The 20,548-nt window shown below is 49.0% G+C and overlaps 1 protein-coding gene across 1 annotated transcript; it reads right to left on the bottom strand.

Moving 5' to 3' along the window:
- Positions 1-314: 314 nt before the first annotated feature.
- Positions 315-20,224, bottom strand: GDF6 (growth differentiation factor 6). Its single transcript, XM_006859203.1, has 2 exons — positions 19,816-20,224; positions 315-1,279 (listed from the first exon to the last, which is right to left on the bottom strand). Exons 1-2 carry the CDS (start codon positions 20,222-20,224, stop codon positions 315-317), a joined length of 1,374 nt encoding a protein of 457 aa, XP_006859265.1.
- Positions 20,225-20,548: the final 324 nt, after the last annotated feature.

The raw sequence follows: 20,548 nt of genomic DNA, 5'->3' as shown, positions 1-20,548 counted from the left end.
TGTAATGTTTTCCCTTCTCCCACCTCCTATCAAACAAAACCTGTGAAATACACAAGGAAATCCAAAGCCACAATCATGAAGAGAAAAAGAAAGAAAGGTCCTTGGGTTGTTTTTCCAGGGTGTCCAGGCAAAGTGTCAAAATCCATAGATCCTTCTGGGCTGGCAGGTGTAAGGTTCTGAGAGGGCTGAACTAGGCTCCCTCCTCTCCCATCCCCCTCACACATCCCCAGCTTCCTTTAAAACCAGCTTCTCTTTGGCCTTTCTCCGGAGTCAGGCTTCCGCAGCTGCTGGCCTTAGCCGTGGGAAAGGCGACGCTACCTGCAGCCGCAGGACTCCACCACCATATCCTCATATTGCTTGTAGACCACGTTGTTGCCCGCGTCGATGTATAGGATGCTAATGGGAGTCAATTTGGTGGGCACGCAGCAGCTGGGCGGGGTAGACTCGGGGTCCATGGAGTTCATCAGCGTCTGGATGATGGCGTGGTTGGTGGGCTCCAGGTGTGAGCGCAGCGGGAAGTCGCACACGCCCTCACAGTGGTATGCCTCATACTCCAGGGGCGCGATAATCCAGTCGTCCCAGCCCAGCTCCTTGAAGTTCACGTGCAGGGGCTTCTTGCTGCAGCGTAGCTTCGACTTCTTGCCGTGCCGCTTGCCGTGGCGACTGGCAAAGACTGTGCGCCGCCACCGGCGGCCGGGCGAGGGCAGCCAAGACCCGATCTCTGGGGCGCCAGACGACAGCCGCGGCCATGACAACTCAGAGCTTAGGCTTTGGCCCACAACAGGGGCTGAACCCAGCTGCTCTCTCATCTCCACAAACAGGTTCTTGTGCTGGGATTTGGAGAACACCACGAGCAGGGCGCTCTCCTGGGAACGCCGCACTCTTCGGTTGAAGCCCAGGTTTCGTAGGTCCAGGACCCGCGGCTCCTGGGGGTCCTGTGCTCGCGCCTCCGCCTCCACTCCATCGGGTTGGCCCGACATGACTCGCAGCTCAAAGCACAGCTGCTTCCAGGGCTGGTGGCGCAGGCTCTGCCACACGTCGAAGACTTCCCAGCTGTCCCTGGGCTCCCCCTGTAGGTCCAGGGTCCTCACGTCCAGCAAGAGGGGCGAGCGGCAAAGGAAGAGCTGCACATGTAGCGGCCCTGACGGCTGCCCCCAGGGAATTTGGGGAACCTGGCGAAAGAGCCGCAGCTCTGCGCCCACAAGTTCTTCTTTGTCTGAGAGCGTGGACACATCAAACAAATACTTCTGTCTCCGGAGAGGAGTGTGCGAGAGATCGTCTGCGAGATAAAAAATAATTACAGTCAGTTTCACTTAAGGGGGAAATCAGCCCAGTCCTCAGCGGCAGGCCCCAGGAGAGAAAGGGCGGGGAGCAGAGCAGGCCGGCCAGGAAGGTCAGTCCAGGCGGCCCTCGGCCTGACCACCCCCAGTCTCCCCACCCGCCTGGCCTGAGGCTCAGGGACGGGGCACACCAAGGCCTGTTCCCTCCTCCCCCTCTACTTTCTCCTCTTCCTCTTCCTCGGGTCTGGCCGCCCAGGGTGAAGTTCCTGGTTGTTGGAGAAGCGACTTCGGCTTCGGTGTAGGCCTCCTGAGTTTCTTCCAGGAGGCTGCGTAAACCATTAATGTGACCTTTGTGATCATGAGCTTGGGCCGCACTTCCCCCAGACCACTTCTCAGCTGACTCCTCATCCTTCACGTCTTGTTCAAATGTCACCTCTTCTGCAAGGCCATCCCGGACCCCCTGATCTGAAGTAGCTCATCACTATCACAAGACCCTGGTTTATTATCTTCCCAGCACTTGGCTTTATCTACAAGTATCTCATTTCTATGTGTCTCCTTAGTGGTCTGTCTTTCCGAGCAACATCCCACTCCCACCAACCCCGTTAGAAGGATGTCCAGATCCATCTTGCTAATCCAGGGCTGTGCGGGCCTACAGCTATGCTGCTGAATATGGGAGAAACTTTGGGAGCAGCGATGCCCAATCCTAGCTTCATTGTGGAACCCTCCCGGGAATTTAAAAATACCAACGTCCCAGACCAATTGAATTGATACTTGAAGACAGGGCTTTTTAGCGTTCGACTTTTTGTTGGCTTCCTACCCTCCTTTAGGCTCCAAGATGATTTCAAGGTGCAGTTCTAGTTTAGACCCACTACTATTTTGCTGGGGCATTTGTCCTGAACACAAAGCAGGTAGAATGAGGGCTACCACGTGTTTGTTCTCTCTCTCTCTCTCTTTCTTTCTTTTTTAAAATTTACCAACCATTTAACACTAAACAAAACAGCAAGGAGGTTTGCAGATGTCCATGGAACACACCAGTTATCTCCCCATTGAGAAGCTCTTTTAGTGTATGAGAAACAGACACCTGGTAGCAGAACAGTTCAGTCATAGACACACAGACACACAGACACAAACCAGCAATGACATATCCCGCTCCCCTCCCCAGACCCAATCTGAAATCCTCTTTCTATGCAATTAATCTTGTAGATAAAATGTTTGGTTACAAGTGAAGAAAGAAGAAATTTGAGGCACATGGCAAAGAGAGTAGCAGATTTTTTCAATTCCAACATGGATTCTTCTTTGAGACCAAAGCAAAATCGGACTCATTCTTTGATACATTTGTTCATGAAGCCAACCCCACTTGAATGTGCAAGGCGGAAAGCTAACCAGATTTTCCCTGGGCTGCTTTCCCGTAAAATATTTACAACCCAGCAAATACAAAAATCCCCAAAGCCCCCAGTTTTCCCCAGAAGCTAGTAAAGTTTGGGCTGATTTCAATAATAAAAGTGTCACTGGGTCTTGGGTCCAACCCTTGCTGCTTGTCCAGATGCAGTCCTCAGGCCACTGGATCTGAATGAAGCCTCAACCCCACTCCATCCCCTCTGGGCTGCCCACAGGGTTGGCTGCCTCACTGTAACTCACAAGCCCCAACCTGAGAAGGAGCTGTGGGAAGGGTTAAAGGTGAAAAGGGAAAGGCTGCTGGAGGCAGTTGATTTATAGAAGCCAAGCCCTTCAAACTAACCAGGGTCACATTAAAAACAGTGAGAATTCAGCACATGTTCTACCCCTTTTAAGGAACCCTCAGTCATAGCACAGGTCTCAGGACTATGGCCTTCAGCTTCGCTTTCCAGCCTTTGGAATTTCTGTCTCCCCAGACTAGTATTGTGATGAGGACAAACCTAAGGCACTTGCAGCACTTGCTAAATATCTACAGTAGCTAACATAGTTTTAATCCTTACTTTATGCACATGCTCAGTACTGGATTTAGGTGCTCATACTGTTCCCATTTTTGTTGTTGTTATGTGCCATGGAGTCGGTTCCGACTCATAGTGACCCTGTACAGGGTTTCCGAGGCTGTAAATCTCTACGGGAGCAGAACGCCTCATCTTTCTCCCGCGGAGCAGCTGGTAGTTTCGAATTGCTGACCTTGAGGTTCACAGAGATTCGTAACCACTATGCTACCAGAGCTCCCATTTTACAGATGAGAAAACCAAGGCTTGCAGAGATTAAGTTAGTTACCCAAAGTTAGACAGCTAGTAAGTAGGCTTAAATTCATACCTGCCTGGGCTATTTAATTCCAGAGTTGAAGCTCTTAAACCCCAATTCTCAATAGTCCCATTCATTGCTTCTCTGCTGTAGTCTAGGTATTGGAACCTAAAGACCAAGAGTGGCTAGGTATGGAGGAGGAAAGAATACAGCACAAACTGCATTTGCAGGGCTTAAAGGCCCCTGGGTGGCACAAATGATTTGTGCTGGCTGCTAACCGAAAGGTTGAAAATTCAAACCCACCTCCTGGCACCATGAAAGAAAGGGCTGGTGTTCTGCTTCCTTAAAGATTCCAATCAAGAACACCCCATGGAACACACTTCAATCTATAGCACATGGAGTCAGAGTCGGCCTCCTAAATTGAAACTGATGCATTTGTGGGGTTTCGGTTTTTGGAAGAAAAACAAAAACCTGAGCTCCCTCCGGAAATCATTTACATCTCTGCTTACATAATTCTTGGACTAGCCTGCCACTAGCTAGAGAGCATGCAGGCCGATGAAAATGATAATGATTTATTTATTTCTCTCTGATGTAACACGAAGAAGTCAGATTGCTTGTGTTATGATTCTTCTCTTTTCTTTAAATTCTAGCTAATATATAACTACTCTGCACATCAGAGTCACATTTCTCTAGCCCTCAAGGGCAGTCAGAGGGATCTCAACTAATAAGGTGGCCTCTCCATCTCTGATGATCTTTCTGCCAAGATTACCCACTCTTTTCCTTGCCAGGGCCCAGGGCAAGAGTGCGAGTGGGAGCTGCACCCTGTGTGTCTTCCGTCTTCCGTCCTTCTCTTTCCTCTCCAGCTCCATACCAAAGTCATCTCATCTGCATGCATGTGGATAGATCCAAACTTCTTAGGCCTGGTGGTAGTGGTGGTTATGTGCTGTGGAGTCAGTTCTGACCTATAGTGAACTTGTACAGGGTTTCTGAGGCTGTAAATCTTTACAGGAGCAATAAGCCTCATCATTCTCCCATGGAATGGCTGGTAGTTTGGAACTGCTGACCTTGAGATTAGCAACCTGACTCATAACCAGAGGTCTTAGACCCACAGGTACATATATCTATCAGTGGTATGGCTTACTCTTCAGAGGACAAGATCCATTAAAGAGGATGTACATGCCCTCGTAGTGAGCAAGAACTCTGGTCACAACTACCTGTGGCATGGTCTACAAGAGTGGCTCTGAAAGCCATTAAACCTGCCAGTTGCTGTCTGTGGATTCTGACTCATGGTAACCCTGTGTATACTATGCTCCACAAAGCTACATCTGCAACACAACCATCACAAAGGAATTTCTTAGAAATGCGAACTGGGAACTCTAGAGTTCTGGGGTAGGCCCCAGAATGTTCCTTTTTAATAAGTTACCAGGTGATGTCGATTCTGCTGGTTGTGGGGGAGAAGGTCATACTTTGATTAGTACTGCTCTAGAAGACTAGGGGTACAGGTTCAAAACCACAGGACACAGGTTAGGGTCTAAGGCATTTCTAGCCAGACCCATGTCACTCTCTCTCCCATCCCCTAGCTTCTACCCCCTCCCTACAGCCACCTTCACATTCCTTTATCCTTTCAGCCACATGATCTCCCACTGGGTCTCTAGAAGCTCTAACCCCTAACCAGAGGGTCCAAGGAGGTTTTTGCTCTAGGCTGTTCTTCTCCAGTCCACATTCTCCACATGTCTGGACCTGCTCTGGAGCCTGTATCCCAAAAATAGCCATGGGTAAACATCTGACCAGGAGAGTGGACATACCACCACGCATTATGACCATTGCACACACACTGTCTGCTGACCAGGTATCACAAGACTTGGCCCTGCCTCCCAGGACAGTAGGCCTGACCTTCACACTCCCCTCTACAAGCCTTCTCTGACATCAAGTGCTTTAGAATAGAGAGTGGTGGTCATCAAATGACCCTCTCTTCTATCTTCTGAATAACAAACATGTAATTTTCATTTCCAGATCTCTTCATGGCATTTTCTTACACGCCTGTACTTTAGTCCTTGCAATAAAATTGATCAGCAAGACATGCTCAGGGCTGTTTAGTTTGCTTCTTGTTTACTATCAACCTGGTTTGAGATCTTATCTCAGACCTTTAAAGGATAAGCAAGGTTAGTGGTTCAAGCCCACCAGCCACTCCACAGGAGAACAATGAGGTTTTGGGCTCCCACAAAGATTCATAGCCTCAGAAATCTTATACAGAGTTACCATGAGTTGTAACCAACTCAACGATATTTAACAACAACATCTCACACCCCAGTTAACTCAGTGTTTTTCAGCGTTAGACATATAATTCTTTCAAGTTATAATTCCCAGATGTGTGCTTATCCTGGTAGGTGGATAAAGAAATCACCCTCATATCTGAAGAAAATTTCATTAATAGATTAGGTCAGCCTCTTTTGAGTTAAGAGTAGGTTGGGAAAGGCTGACAGCACTTCATACATGCATTCGTGCTGTTTTATGTTGTTATTGGATGCTCTGGAATTCAGGCGATTTTCTATTCATAGTGATCCCATGTGACAGTATATAACTGCCCCAAAGGATTTTCTAGGCTTGACTTGGTCCTATTTACGACTTAATAAAGCGTAGTCCTTGTGTGGCGCTGTGGGTTAATGCGCTGGACTGCAACGTGGTTTTGAACCGCAAAGTTGCTGTTCTGTACACGTTCGCTATGGGTTAGAACCAACTCTATAGCACTTAACAACAACCTTGAAGGAAGTGAAGTACTTAACCATTGTGTGGTGCCACCAGGGTTCCTTGTATTTTTTTGTTTTTTAATTAAAAAAAAAAAAAAAAGAGGAGGGGTTACAAACAAGGGAAATGAGAAAAATGAACTAAGCACTTGAGAGCTAGGTGGTAACTGTCCATTTTAAAGCTAAAGTAACAGGCTTAGAAAGCTAAACTTATATGTCCACGGGCATAGTGTGTGGCTGAAGGAAGTTTGAGAAGGAAGCAAGGGAGGATGCTAGAGCAGAACCGCAGCCTGGATGCCTTTGCTGTGCACCACGGACTAACGCGCGGAACCTGCAGCCCAGGAAGGTCGCCAGAAGGCGGGACTAGCAACTGCAGCCAAGGTTCCTCACCCGCCCACCCCTGGGCACCTCCTCCGGAGGCGGCTCCCCCGGGCCACCCTATATAGGGTTTCCCACCCGAAAACAGCAACTTTGTTTAAGGAGAAAAGGCCCCGGACCACAGTTTTCCAAATCAGCGCTGAGACAGGCAGAGTGTGAGCAGCTTGAGTCCCTAGGAAGGAGTTGGGTTGGATCTGCGGTCATCCGCCAGCTGCAAGGATAGGCCAGCAGACCTGAGCTCTTGAGTGCACGTCCTGCTCTGTCTTGAGTTCGCTACTAATGACCTTGAACGGGTACAGGCCAGAAGTTCAGCAGGACCCCAGTCGACTCCTCCACCCCAAGAGTCCAGACTACTAGACTCTGCGGGCGGCGGTGGCAGTTCAGAGCGCTGAGAAGACAGCAGGATTTCCTATCACCACCCCCACTGGATGCCATCCGACAGATAATCACACTTCCAAAAGTCATTGCAGCTGAACCACTGCTCCAATCAGTTTAATTTAAAGCTAGCAGCACCCAGCGAAGATTGTTGCTGTTGTTATTAGGGACTCTCGAGTGGACTCATACTTATGGAGACACCACGTGAAAGAGTAATGTTAACACATATGGTTTTGTGATAGAACCGCTCCATGGGAATTTCTAGCCTGTCATTACAACCTAGAAAATGCTATGGGACAGTTCTACTCGGTTACAGGGGTCGCCACTGTGAGTTGGAGTCCACTGGAAGGGAACTAACAACACAGTAAGAGCTAACCTTTAGACGATATTCCTTTGTGTTGGGATGTTTTGTGCCTTCTCATTGAATCTTCATCCAGGCCCTTCCTACTAGTTAAACACATTTATAAATGAGGAAACTGAGGCTCTAGGAAGTGGCAAATTCTGAAGATAGGAATTCCAGTACCCACCTTAGTCCTACAGCCACCCCCAGTCCCTTGACCAAGGTCCTGACTGGGCTGTGCAGCCCAGCCAGGGAGCAAACTCCATCATTTATACAGGCATCAGAGGTGGGATGGATTTTCTCAGAAATGTCCCCTTCAATAAAGACCGGTTGGACTGCAAGGCACATTTCCCCCTGGATCTCTCAGGCAACTTCAGCACCGCCCTGAAGTGCTGAAAAGTCCACCAGGTTGAAAATGGAACCAGGTGTGCTGGGAGAGTAAAAATGAGCCATCAGCCTCTCTCCTCTGGGGTTTGAAGGCCTCTCTGGATAATCTGTGCTCCAGTAATTACTGTCCCACCCCCCACCCCAACACAGCCATCTCCCGGACATGCTCTATGACAGCCTTGAAAATTGCTGACCAGTTGCTAAGTGTCCTCACTGGATGGATTCAAGAAGCAATCCACAGATAAATCTTTACAATGAGGATCATTCCCACCCCCTCAATACACAGGGTAGACAGGGATGAGCAACTTGGACATTGGCTACCCAAAATGGGGGGCTACAAAGGCAAGAAGTGACTGGCTTACAAGCTTTCAAGAGGGAGCCTAGATCCAGAGGACACAGAGGAAGATAGAATTTCCACTGAGTAGTATCCAATGTCTGGGTGGGACTGATGAAAGGAGATGGGGATAGCACTCATGTGGTACAAGAGTGAATAATTATTACTAGGACTGACTGTGAGGGTTGGAAATGTAAAGGTAGACATTTTGTAGCAAAAGGAGGGGAGTGGTTGACTTTGCAGTTCAGGAGCAGAGGTTCCTGGGACCATCATGGGAGAAGAGCGAGTGCAGGACCCTACCTAGAGAAACAGTGATGGAGGAAGAGATGGAGTGATAGAGTGGCTGGGGACTCTAGACCCAGAGAGGGAGAGGGGCTGTGTGCTGATGACCAGGGGGCAGGCTTGTAGTGCATATACCCTTTGGTTGGTTGATGATTCATGGAGGGGATTGTAACCATGGCAATGTAATGATATACAATAGGATGAATGTAAAAGTAATGTTCTCCCATGTAAACTATCACAGAATTTACAAAACAGGAAAAAAAAAAAAAAGAAGAAGAAGAAAAAGAAGAAGAAGCAATCCACAAAATTCACCCAGGATGCTTCGCTTGCTTGACCACCCAGTATAATTGCCAAATAACAAACACCGGTGTATTGTTTACTATGTGTTAGGTATGATCTAAATTCTTAGCATGCATTAATTCATTTAATTCTCAATATTAAATGAATTAAGGTACCACTTCAGTGGTATCACTAGGTGCGTATGCGAGAGTATGGACCACACCAGGGACACTGTCAGAGGGCGTGACACCAAAAGCACTGTCTAGAAAATGTTTGTGCAGTGTTTCAGCAGAAATTTATTTCTTATTTTTTTAAAAATCCCTGTAATCAGTTATAACAACAAAAACATTTTTTGTATCAATATAGCTACAAGGCTAAAATTCTAGGATGATTTACTTTTTGAACCTTGTAAAGCGCTCTGTGGGAGAAAGGTTCCTCCATAATGCTGCTGTGGTAGGAACTGACCTGGTGATGCATTTGGGTTTTTTATTACTCTCTGGTCAAAGCTATCATTACTACCCAATCACAAGGATGCTGTGAATCACATGGTTTCATCTGCTCCACCTACAAGCACATGCTGTTGTTTTCATTGTTGCCAGGTGTTCTTATTGTTCTTAATGGTGTCAACTTTTCTGCTGTTTTACCTACAATATTATGATAACTAGTATTTTTGAACCTATATCAAAAAAATTTTGAGAATGAAGTAGTAATTGAATGAAAAGGGGGGAAAACAGCTTCTGCTCAATAACTAATAACTAATAATATAATTCAATGTAGAAAGATTTTACAAAACCATTTTACTGTTAGTATTTATCTAATGTTAAGAAATATTACATTTAAGCAGTTTACAACTACAGATGGATAACAAGCTGCACTGCTAACCACAAATTCAGCAGTTTGAATCTTCTAGTCACCCTGTAGGAGGAAGATGAGGCTTTGTACTCCCACAAAGATTTCCAGTCTTGGAAACCTTACACAGGTTCACTACGACTTAGTACCAAGTCAGTGGCACACAACCACCACCACCATTTATCAAATATTATTCTATGATTTAAAGTGATAACAAACATTACTGATTCTGTATGGTCTTGTATGGGAAAAGGTCCATCTTAAATGACCATGAATTAACTGTGGGACACCAACCCTAAAGATGCCATGGTCACCCCGGTGTATGTAGTAATCTGGTTCCAATACCCATAGCACCAGTGCAGACATCAAGCCCTAGATTTCAATGCTGACTGAACACTGACATCATCTCTTTCACGACTGAAGGGCACCAGTCTCTGTCTCCCACCAGTCACTCACTGTGAAATCAGCAGAAGGGATGCCACAAACTGGATTTTTGAAAGAGAACTTACAAGGAAATTTACTTTTCTCATCCACAAAATGGTAACTCATAATCACTGAAGGGTGTGAATTAGATAAGGTGTGGGGAAAACCTCTGAAGGCATTGTACAAATGTTAGCTACTACAGACAGTGAGGATTTACAGTCAAAGGCACATAGATGTTCATCCTGACCTGTGACTTAGTGTCTAAGTAACCTTGTTGTTGTTATGTGCTGTTGTTATGTGTACAGGGTTTCCGAGGCTGTAAATCTTTACGGGAGCAGAAAGCCTCATCTTTCTCCCGCGGAACAGCTGGTAGTTTCTTGGGCAGGTATAATCTCTCCCAGCTTCACATCTCTTGTCTGTAAAAAGTCAGAGTCAGCCCAGCACCCTACATGGCACACAGAAGCACTGGAATACAGTCATTATTACTATTACTACCTGTATCCAGGGAGAAAGAAACGACACCCATCCTCACCTTAGGCTTCTTTCAGGAGGCATGGTTCCGTTTTCTCCACAAGATATCTAGACCGGAGTAGAAGGGGAAAAAAACCTACTGCCTTCGAGTTGATTCCAACTCATAATGACCCTCAGGCTTTCACCTGAGTAGCCGGCTAATGAGTTTGAATCGCTGACTTTGCGCAGGTAGCTGGCACGCGCAGCCCAATGCCTAACCCACAACGTCACCAGGGCTCCCTGAGTGGGCAAAAGTCAAGTATGAAATATGAAAGTTGGTGGACAGAATTGACATATGAAGCAGTCACTTCCGTTTCCTGCCCCTTCATCCTTGAATTCATCCTTCTCAGTCTGGTGGATCCACAGCCACCACTGCAGCCCCGCCCACAGTGACTGATGAACTGGCATCTCCATCTCATTCTCAATCAATAATTAGAACGTTCCTTGTCAATACGTGCCTTAGTAGGCTTCTTCATTGGTTAACGCTGACCTTTATAGTGACCCAGAAAAGTAGCTCTTGTTACCCCATTTTACAGATAAGGGATGTGAAGCTGGGAGAGATTACATTATTTCTCAGAGTAGTCTGAGAGTTCATTCCCCTGACCCTCACTCCCCCTCCCCCTTGACGCCCTTCTGGGGTACAGCTTCGGGTATTCTGTGGGCAACGACGTTTCCCAGTCTTCTAAGCCTGACCAAGGGCCATCCACAGGATGGGAGAGGAGGGGCTTGGATAGCCTCTCAAACTGCAGCTCTCTCAAAACACAAAATCTCTGATTAAAGATCTCAATAAATATTATTGAAGAATTATACTTTTCCTAGGGAGAGGGAAGATGAGTCACCCAAGAAGGTCCGGTTGGTCGGTCGGTCTGTCAGTGTGTGCTACACCCTCACCTGCGCAAGTTCTTCAAGATCTCTCTTGGCTTTCGAATTGCAGTCGTCTACAGCAGAAGGAGCTCTAGTAGCGTAGTGATTACGAATCGGGCTACTAACCTCAAGGTCGGCAGTTCGAAACTACCAGCAGTTCCGCGGGAGAAAGACGAGGTTTTCTGCTCCCGTAAAGATTTACAGCCTCGGAAACCCTATGCAGGGTCACTATGAGTCGGAACCGACTCCATGGTACTCGACAACAACAGTTGTGGAGCTGTGGGTTAATGCGCCAGACTACAAAGCCATTTGCACAGCCCGGTCGGCGGTTCAAGCTCACCAGCACCAGCTGCTCCTTGGAAACCCTATATAGGGTCACTATGGGAGGGCACTTAACAACAACACAGCTTGCCTTGGGGGCCTGGTACGGCGTCAGACTGCAAAGCCGTTTGATAGGCAAAGTCGGCGGTTCAAGTTCACCAGTCTTCTAGCAATCCTATGGAGAGTTGGGTCAGAACTGACTGGACGGCACTTAGCACAATAGCAGTTTGCCCTGCATTTCTCAGCTTCTTTCCCGGTTTCGAAAACCAGAGCGGCCCAAGGGAAGTCTTCCACGGAGTCTGAGAGACTTTTCACTACTTTCTAGACTTGAGGGAAATGTGCGAGGCTATGCAAGAGTGGTGGATGACATATCGAGAGCTCTCCGAGAAATCCCAGTCTTAGCAATGCAAGTTCTGACTCAGCGCGAGACAAACAAGTGCGGTCTCACCAGCGTGAATCCAGAACTCCGCTCTCCCTGGTAGCCTTCGTCTACACAGGCTTCGAGGACAGAAAAGCCCCAAACCCAAAGGGCGCAGATATCTGGTGCAAGACTAGGGCTCGTACTTGCACACCAATAAGAGCCCGAAAACGCTTCAGGGAGACTCCCTTTGTCTAAGATAAATCGGATTCATTTACAAAGTCGTTCCCATGAAGTTTGATGAAAACTCCGTGCCCGCGCGCGCATTCTCATGAAGGGCCACAGAGCCAGAAAAGCAAAGTCAAGATAAAGGAAATTCTTAGGACACCTCTCATTGTTACCGCGGATCCCACACTGGCCTCCCGACCAAGTCACAAAGGTTCAAATCTTTAACTTGACAACAGAAGCTCAGAACATCCCCGGCACGCCAGACCCCCTCTTCTCGCCTCCCTGCAGCGCTCGCGTCCTGTATCCCAGCCCTGCGCTGAGTGCGCTTCCGCAAGTCCTCCGCAGATCGCAGATCGCTGCCTTTCTCTAGGGGCCGCACGTTTGGGATCGGGCCTGGTTACCTTCAGGTACCACGAACCTGGTAGGAACCTGGAGACATGACCGAGGCCCTCTAGTAAGCGAGAAGGGCGGGCGACCTGCGAGCGGTTGCGTGGAAGCTGGAACACTACGGAGCAACTGGACTTGAAGACTTGGAGGTTAAAAGTAGAAAAACAGGTGCCTAGTTTATGCGCTTTCCCTGTCTCCCGCCGATCCAAAACCCACCAGTTCTGAGAAGGCAGGGGAGGGGAAACAAATTGGCGAGTTGCAGTGAGGGAATCAGCAGCGGTAGTGGCCTGCGTTGTAAAATGCAGGAGCTAGGGGCAGCCCCACGCCGCTGCGTTCACCTGTGTCTGACTTCTGAAACCAGGCCGCAGCAAAATGAGGTGACAACGGCTGGATGCAGCCTTCTGTTTTCCTTCCCTAGAGACATTGACAGTCTTCTCGGAGGCTGCCCCAATTTCCCTGAAAGCGACATTTGTGAGGCAAGCGTGCGGATTCTCCAACGCTCCTACGTTTATTTAGTGATGGGGGGGATGAATGGGCGGAACAGTGAGACAACCTCACCCTCAAAGCTACCCCTGATCCTGCCTTCTGCTAAGCCCTTCCCCTACCGCAGGCCAACCCATCTCGGCTCCGAAGCCCGCCCCTCTCTTCTCCTGGACGCCCACAGCCAGGTCCTGAGGCCGCGGCCCGCCCCTAGGCTCCTGGACCACTCAGTGAGCAGCGCGCGTTTCTTCCGGAACACCGGCCTGCTCTGCCCCCCTCCTGTCCTCTTTAAGCGTCTGTAGCCCCTCACCCAAGCCTACTGTACTCCATCGGTCCCCAGCAGAAGTAACGGACTGTCCCGGAAGGCAGAAAACGGTAACCCTGGAAGCCATTAGGCAGACGCGGACCTATTTAACTCCTGTAAACAGAAGACACCATTTACCCGCGCGGAGCTTAAAAATAAACAGACAGGTCTTTAAGCCGCGGTACATAAAAAGCAACGAAATGGCGCGGTGAATCTGTATTTGCTAACTTCCACGCTTCGCAGCATCGGCTCGGACTGGTCCCAGAGTCCGGAGAATATAGTTTAACCCGTTTTATTCTGTACCCCACGGGTTATGGAACGGAAATCCTTCACTTACTTTAAAGCACCCAGAGTTTATCTTTTGATTTGCTATGGATCCTTTGATGCACGTAGCAGTCCAGGCAGGAAACAAAAGTTATTTTCCATCTCACCCTCCTCGTATTTCTATCGCACCATTTGCTCCCCACCACCACCGCATCCGCCTCAGGAAATTGGCACCAATTTAAAACGAGGTACAGGGCCAGAACCCGGAGACGTCGAGTTCCAGCAAACGGGTTGTGCTAGGGTCCCCATCAACGGAGCGGCCCCACTCCACATGGTCCCAAACGAAACGCAACCTCTCCGGTCAAAGGGAGGGACTTTAATGTCCTGATTCAATTGGGGGGCGGGGGAGACACAAGACCTCCCCTGTGCTGTGTTTTCAGGGGATTTTTGTTTGTTTTTTAATGTGCAGAAACGACAAGGAGGATGTTTAAGCACGTTTTTCTTGTCCCTCCCCCACTAGTAAGGAGTTCTGGTAGCGTAGTGGTAACGAGTCGGGCAGCTAATCTTGTTGTCAGCAGTTCGAAACTATCAGCCGCTCTTCCGGTGAAAAATGAGGCTTTCTGCTCCCGTAAAAACTTACAGCCTCGGAAACCCTATGCAGGGTAGCTATGAGTCGGAGCCGACTCCATGGCACACACCCCACCTCCCAGTAAATCGACCGAGCAACCACCCCCAAACACCCAGCGTCCTTCTCAGAATAGCCTCCTTATCCTAGGAAAGGCCAAGAATCCCAGCAACCTGCGCTCTCGCGTCAGAAAACACTAGTTGTTCCTCCGTTCTTGCTTTTCTGTGTAAGGCGGCCCCTAGGGCCTTGGGGGTAGGGGTGATAACTGGTATTTAACAATAAGCCAATGACTAAGGAGTTGATTTGTGGCTTTAAAAATGTGTTAGTCATTTCAGCCAGAACACCAAAACAATTTCTAGCTTAAGACTCCCATCCTCTACCCCACGGTTTTTCCCAAGACCTTCCAGTTCACTCGTCCAGAGGACCGGCTTGAACCTAGACCAAAGCGTGAGCCCTCCGCTGACGCTTCTTCTAGCGCGCACTCACATACACTTGAACGCTCAATAAGCCTTTTCCAGGGCTGCTCCCTCTTTCCGGGGAAATAAAGCCTAGATTGGAACCTTCTGCCCAGCTTCCTCACTTGGCCGTCTGGTCTGCATTAGTGTTTTTATAAGGGACTCAAACAAATCGAATACAAGGTCACCAAATAATTAACAGTTGTGAATTCCCTCCATCCCCATTAAAATACTTCCCTGCTTATATTTCATTTTCCGTTTGCCAACGACAACAGGGTCCGGGCAGAAAAAACGCTGCTGCGTTGATTACACCACTCTGCGGCCCAGGTCCACCCAGAAACCCACTGACTTGCATACATGCTGTACCAGAGGAACTTCAATCGTGAGGAAACGTTCCAAAGGCCCGCCCCGCAGCAAGACTGTCCCCAAAATTGCCCTGCCAGCCCCCTGGTAGACATGATCAGAAGGTAAACCAGGGAGCCAACAATCAGTGGCAAAACAGCTTGAGAGACATTTCCAGGGTTTCAAGTTCCTCAACGATGTTCCAATCTCATTTTTTGTTGTTCTGTTTTGTTTGTTCTCAACTGCCTCCTCTCTTAGAGCACCATTGTGAGGATAATTTTTTTCAATTGAAGACTGTTCTTATTTAAAAATCATCTGGGAACCTAATTCATAGCAATACTCTTAGATATTCTGGCTCCCTCATGTGAGGGCTCTCTCTCTCTCTCTCTCTCACACACACACACACACACCTTGTTGGAAATAATGTGGCACTTCTGGCTAGTTAAACTTTTAAGTTCGAGTTTTGTTTTTCTCTCTCTCTCTGCTTCCTTCCTCTATTACTACCACTTACTAGCCAAGTTGAATTTATAGCCACAGAGCTGGGGGTTCGGGACCCAATATGAGTGGCCTTTTAATAAATTATTCCATGCTCTGATTGGTTCATTCTGAAACAGAGACTGCACCACTACACATACACACACATACACACTTTCTCATCTTATGGATCCAAAGCCATTTTTTAAAATATGGTGGTCTTGGTGGTGTGCTGTAGAGTTAGTTCTGACTCACAGAGACTCTGAATAGGGTTTTGAAGGCTGTAAATCTTTACAGAAGCAGAAAGTCTCATCCCCACCTTATTTCTTCCTCCAGACCCACCAGCAGAGGGGTGAATTCGAACTGCTGACCTTGTTGTTTGTTGCCCAACATGTAACCCAGTAAGCCACCAGGGCTCCTTTTAAAAATTATTAGACCCCTTTAAAAGAACAGAGATAAGTGGTTTGTTGTGCCTCTGCAGTGTAAGTAGGAAAAAACAAGGCACTGCACAAATTCACATCCTTAACCCCAAAGCCCCATTCAAATCTCCGTCTGCGCCCCCCACCCCCCGCCCAATAAATTGATTCTTGACAAACTAAAGAGGAATATTAGACAGGGAGAAAATTCTATCAAATTTTTTTACTTCTGCTTCTTGTCATCAACCCTTAGACTTCCCCTCAGCTACACAGTGCCGTGATTAGCATGAAGTGTCTAGAATCTCTTGTGAACCTGCTTCTCACTAGCTGTGAAAACTTGAGCGAATTGCAAATTGTCTGTGTTGGTATATTCATTCATTGGTTAACCTGGTGATTATAGCACCTTCCCAAGGGTTGGGTGGGAGAATTAAATGAAATAATCCATGCTCAGTATTTGGCACACAACGAATGAGCAGTAAGTCTTGACTTTTATTATTGCCCTTGTTGTTCTTGTTAAATCCCATTAAGTTGGTTCTGACTCACTGTGGCCTTGTACAGGGTTTCAGAGTCCTGGTGTAGGGATGTAGGATAAGCACTGGACTACTAACCTCAAACCCAAGGTTGGAAGTTCAAACCCACCAGTCATTCCTTGGAAAGCACAAACACGGTTGCTCTAAGTCTGAACAGACTCAAAGACACTAAATAATAACAATATAGGGTTTCAGAGGAGTGGCTGGTGGATTGCTGCTGACCTTTCAATTCGAAGTTCAATGCTTATCCTACAGTGCCACACAGATGCTTGAAAACCAAACTAAAAGGATTTATTTTAAAAATACAATTTTCAATAAGGTCTCCTTCTAGCAGGGTATAAGAGTGAGTGTCATAGAACTGCCCTCTTTATAGAGCAAATGTGCTCCTCATTCATTCTGGATGAGACTAGCCCAGTTCTTTTTACCTTTCATCACAGCCATCAAGTGAAACTTTTCAGGGTTCCACGATTTTAAAAAAAAGATTTTTGTGCAGAGACTGAATAAATGTAAGTTACCCATGCCTCATGAGTTGACTTCATGCTTCAGGTTCATTTCTGTCCTCTGAGGGACCCCTGGTCCCCAGAGCCAAACCTACCACACTCAACAGTGATTTAAATACCCCAAGGAAAGGTGCCACGTTTTTGAGGCTGGCCCCTCACTAGACTGGTCCCTGCTCTTTCGCCTTAGTTCTCCAACAAGGTGGGGGTGTGGGTGACAGCTAGGAGGAACTAGTGCTGTTAAGAACCCCACACTTGTGAGAAGCAGAAGTCCTCGCCTGTAGCTAGTGATGAGCGGTTGGCGGACCCCTTCCATCACTGAGAGACTAGACACCATTTGATGTGTTATGACATAAACCTTCAATTAGATCGCTGAGTTGAAACACTCCAATCAGAGACCCAATGCTAAGCAAGCCCCGGAAGGTCCAGACAGAGGTCACCGCTGGTGACACATCAAATCAAAATCAGTGAGAGAGAAAGTACGGCTTTCCCTTCATCAAGCTGGGGCTGTAGCAGAAAACTTGCCCCCTCCCTATGAGCCCCCTTCGGCCCAGGGCACCCCTCTCCTTTGGTTCTGCACTCCTTTGCCTCCACATGGTGTGTTACCAGCTGTACCACCTCCCCAGCCAAACTGCCTTTCTTCACAGTTTCTAGGATTCTGGGGGCTAGAAAGACGGAGCCTTTGAAGCAACAATCCAGGTGGTCATGCAGCGTCATCTCCAGGAGTGACTCGGCCTCAGCCCCAGCCCAGGAACGGATTCCAGAGTAGAAGCCAGAGTCTGGAACTCAGTCCGGCTGGCCTGGAGACCTTGGCTCAGGAACAGAGCCCTCCCCAAAGCCTGGGCGTACAGCCAGTCCCTCCCCTACCTCCGGTGCCCAGGGGACGACTGCAAGGCAAGCAAGGGTGAAAGAAGTCCAGGTCTGTGGGTGACCTGGGCCCCCAAAGACCCCCTCATCCTCGCCTGATCCTTTGGTCCCATGCCAAATCCATAGGGCACAGAGAATGCTTAGAGGTGCCTGCTTGGGGAAAAGGGAAGAGATTCTGGCCATTTCCCTTTGGGAAAAGAAAATGTTCCCCCAACCACCCGCCAGCCTAGGCCTCTAGGATTTCTTCCCGTGGGGGAGGACCTCTTGAGCAACATTGCCTGAGTCTCCTTTATCTTTCCTGGTGGAGGATGAACAGGAACCGGGAGGGCCAGAACTAAGGTTGGGTTGGGGTGTGTTGGGAGCCTAGCCGGCTGTTGGCCCCTGAGGGCAAGAACACACTTGCAACACTAAAAGTCATGTGCCTTTGCAAAGGTGACTTGCATAGTCCCAAAATACCTTAGGAGGCGCCCTGATGGCGCTGTAGAATGAGCACTGGACTGCTAACCACAAGGTCAGCAGTTTAAACCCACTCGCACTCCAAGGGAGAAAGATGAGATTTTCTGCTCTGGTAAAGATTTATAACCTCAGAAACCCTATACCATTAAGCACCTAGCTTTAGTTAATTTGTCCTCCACTTCTTACAGCAGCTCTTGAACCTTTCTGATCTCAGACTGCAGCCAGAACTCCCACATGGGCAGGACACTAGCTGGCCCACAAGGAAGGCAGTTTTCAGAAAGGAGGCCAGGAACTGGAGCCAGGGGGAAGCCCGGAGCAATTACCTGAACTCCAAGCTTGGAGAATGTGCAAACACACAAGGCAGCCAGGAGGAATAGCCTCCTCAGGAGTCCCAGTACTCCGGGATTCCTGGACTACCCCACTTTCATGGTTCTGGGAGAGGAAGGCTGGGGACCTGCCAAAGTTGTGGGCAGGAGGGAAATGGAGGACGGATGGAGAAGTGGGTAACTGTCTAGATCTCTTTTATTCCCTCCTTTCTCTCCTCTCTTCTCCCTTATCTTTTTCTCTCTTCCTTTTCTGCCTTTCCTTCCAGTTATTGCCTTTCTATAGTCTGGCGCCTGTGGATTCCTTCTCAATTTTTGGGACCAGGGAAACCGAGAGGCTTTCTCGAAAGCACTGGCCATGCTGCGTGTGGACAGAAGGAGCGGGCACACCCTGGTAAAAGCTCCGAGAGAGAGAGAAGCGTTGGCTGGATGAGAAAGTGGTGGCACACAAGCGTGTACTCAGATGGATTAAGTATCAGCAACGTCCAAACTTTGCAGCCCCTAACCCGTCCCATCAACCACATAGTTGCTGTCGTACTGCAGAAACCAACAGCTGTGGGCTCCCAGTGAGCCGGACTCTGCAGCGGAAGAGTCGGAGAGCGCGTGGCTCCCACATCACTGACAGGCTCCACACCCAGAGGGCTGGAGAGAATGAGAGGCTGTTAGACCTGGGCTCTGCCCTGCCAGCTTGCTAGCAAACGCTTCTCCGATGGCGGGACTCGCTTCTGCCCACTTTCGTCCCAGCAGACCACAGACTGAGGCTTTCTACTGCTCACGCACTGCTGGGACCCAGTCTATCCCATTCGCCGCCCCAGTAACTCAGGCCTTTCCAGGCACATCCCACACAGCACCCCTGCCCTGACCCCCAATCACAAGTTCTGTCAGTTCTCGCCGGATGGTCAGTTCTCTCCCAGAGGGCGCCCAATCCCTCTCCAGCCCCCGCCATCTATCCGGCACCTCTGGTCCTCCACGCAACATACTTCACCCCCTACACTGTTCTCTGCAAGAAACAAGAAGGAAGGGAAAGAGAATGGAAAGAAAGGAGGAAGCGAAGATGTAAGGGAACATTGCAGATGGGACTCAAATCTGCAGTTACATTCAGAAACTTACTGGAGCTTGAGAAAATCAGAGCAAGGAAAGAAAGGGAGAGGTGCACAGAATGGGTCGGGAATTCACAAACCCCAGAACTCTGGCTGCGCAGCTCCAGGCTAACGCAGTCGGACGTCTTTTCTGCCACTTACCTAGTCCCTTGTCTACAAAGCTAGTGATCGTATTTGCCGTCTTGGAAGACTGGAAAAAGCTGGCGTTGATGCCCATCTTCTCAGCGATGGAGTAAGTCCTGTAGATCGACAGCATGTACTCGTGGGGCACCACCCGCGGGCCCTTGTGCAGCGACTCCTCCTGTCGCCCCTGGGACTGGACCTGCCATAGCCAATGCGGCTCTGAGCGCTCTGGGGGCTCCTTGTTTGAGGCACTTTCTTGCAGCGCCGGAGGCACCTTCCCCTCCTTGCTGCTTCGCATATCCTTGACAACATCCAGCTCAGCGGACGGAGAGGAGGAGGAGGAGATGGAAGCCTGCTGGAAACCAGGCAAATCCCACAGGAAACTTAAGATGAAGACGGCCGAGAGCAAGACCCTGGGAGTATCCATGGCGAGAAAGGCTACTACGTCTCGCGAAGAAGTGGCGGAGCAGGGCGTGAGAGGTACCGCACCACTGGACAGAGGCTGGGGCCCGGCTCCTCAAACGGACTCCAAGTGCGAGGAGCCGGGTCCCAGCCACACAAACCCCGGTCGTGCCACGCCCCCTCCCGCCCCCAGTCGGGAGGGGAGTAGAGGGTGGGTAGAAAGAGAGGCAGGGCGGTGCCTGCAGGAGGTGGGGAGGAGGGGGGAGAGGGGCTGCTGCGCGTCCGTCAGTCCGTGTGGCTGGAAGACGCAGCGCCCCCGCGGGGTTGCTGGGCTGAGCGCTCCGGTCGG

Source organism: Chrysochloris asiatica, unplaced genomic scaffold (assembly GCF_000296735.1).
Source record: "Chrysochloris asiatica unplaced genomic scaffold, ChrAsi1.0 scaffold00031, whole genome shotgun sequence".
Taxonomy (NCBI): Eukaryota; Metazoa; Chordata; class Mammalia; order Afrosoricida; family Chrysochloridae; genus Chrysochloris; species Chrysochloris asiatica.
The sequence above is the reverse complement of the archived record's forward strand: the minus strand, read 5'-3'. Positions and strand labels throughout refer to the sequence as shown.

What these genes read in the sequence shown, in the direction of transcription:
- GDF6 (XM_006859203.1), bottom strand. Translation starts at nt 20,224, where the DNA reads ATGGATACTCCCAGGGTCTTGCTCTCGGCCGTCTTCATCTTAAGTTTC. An exon ending in CTTTGTAGACAAGGGACTAG is followed by an intron (nt 1,280 to 19,815) that starts GTAAGTGGCAGA and finishes TTTATCTCGCAG; the next exon opens with ACGATCTCTCGCACACTCCT.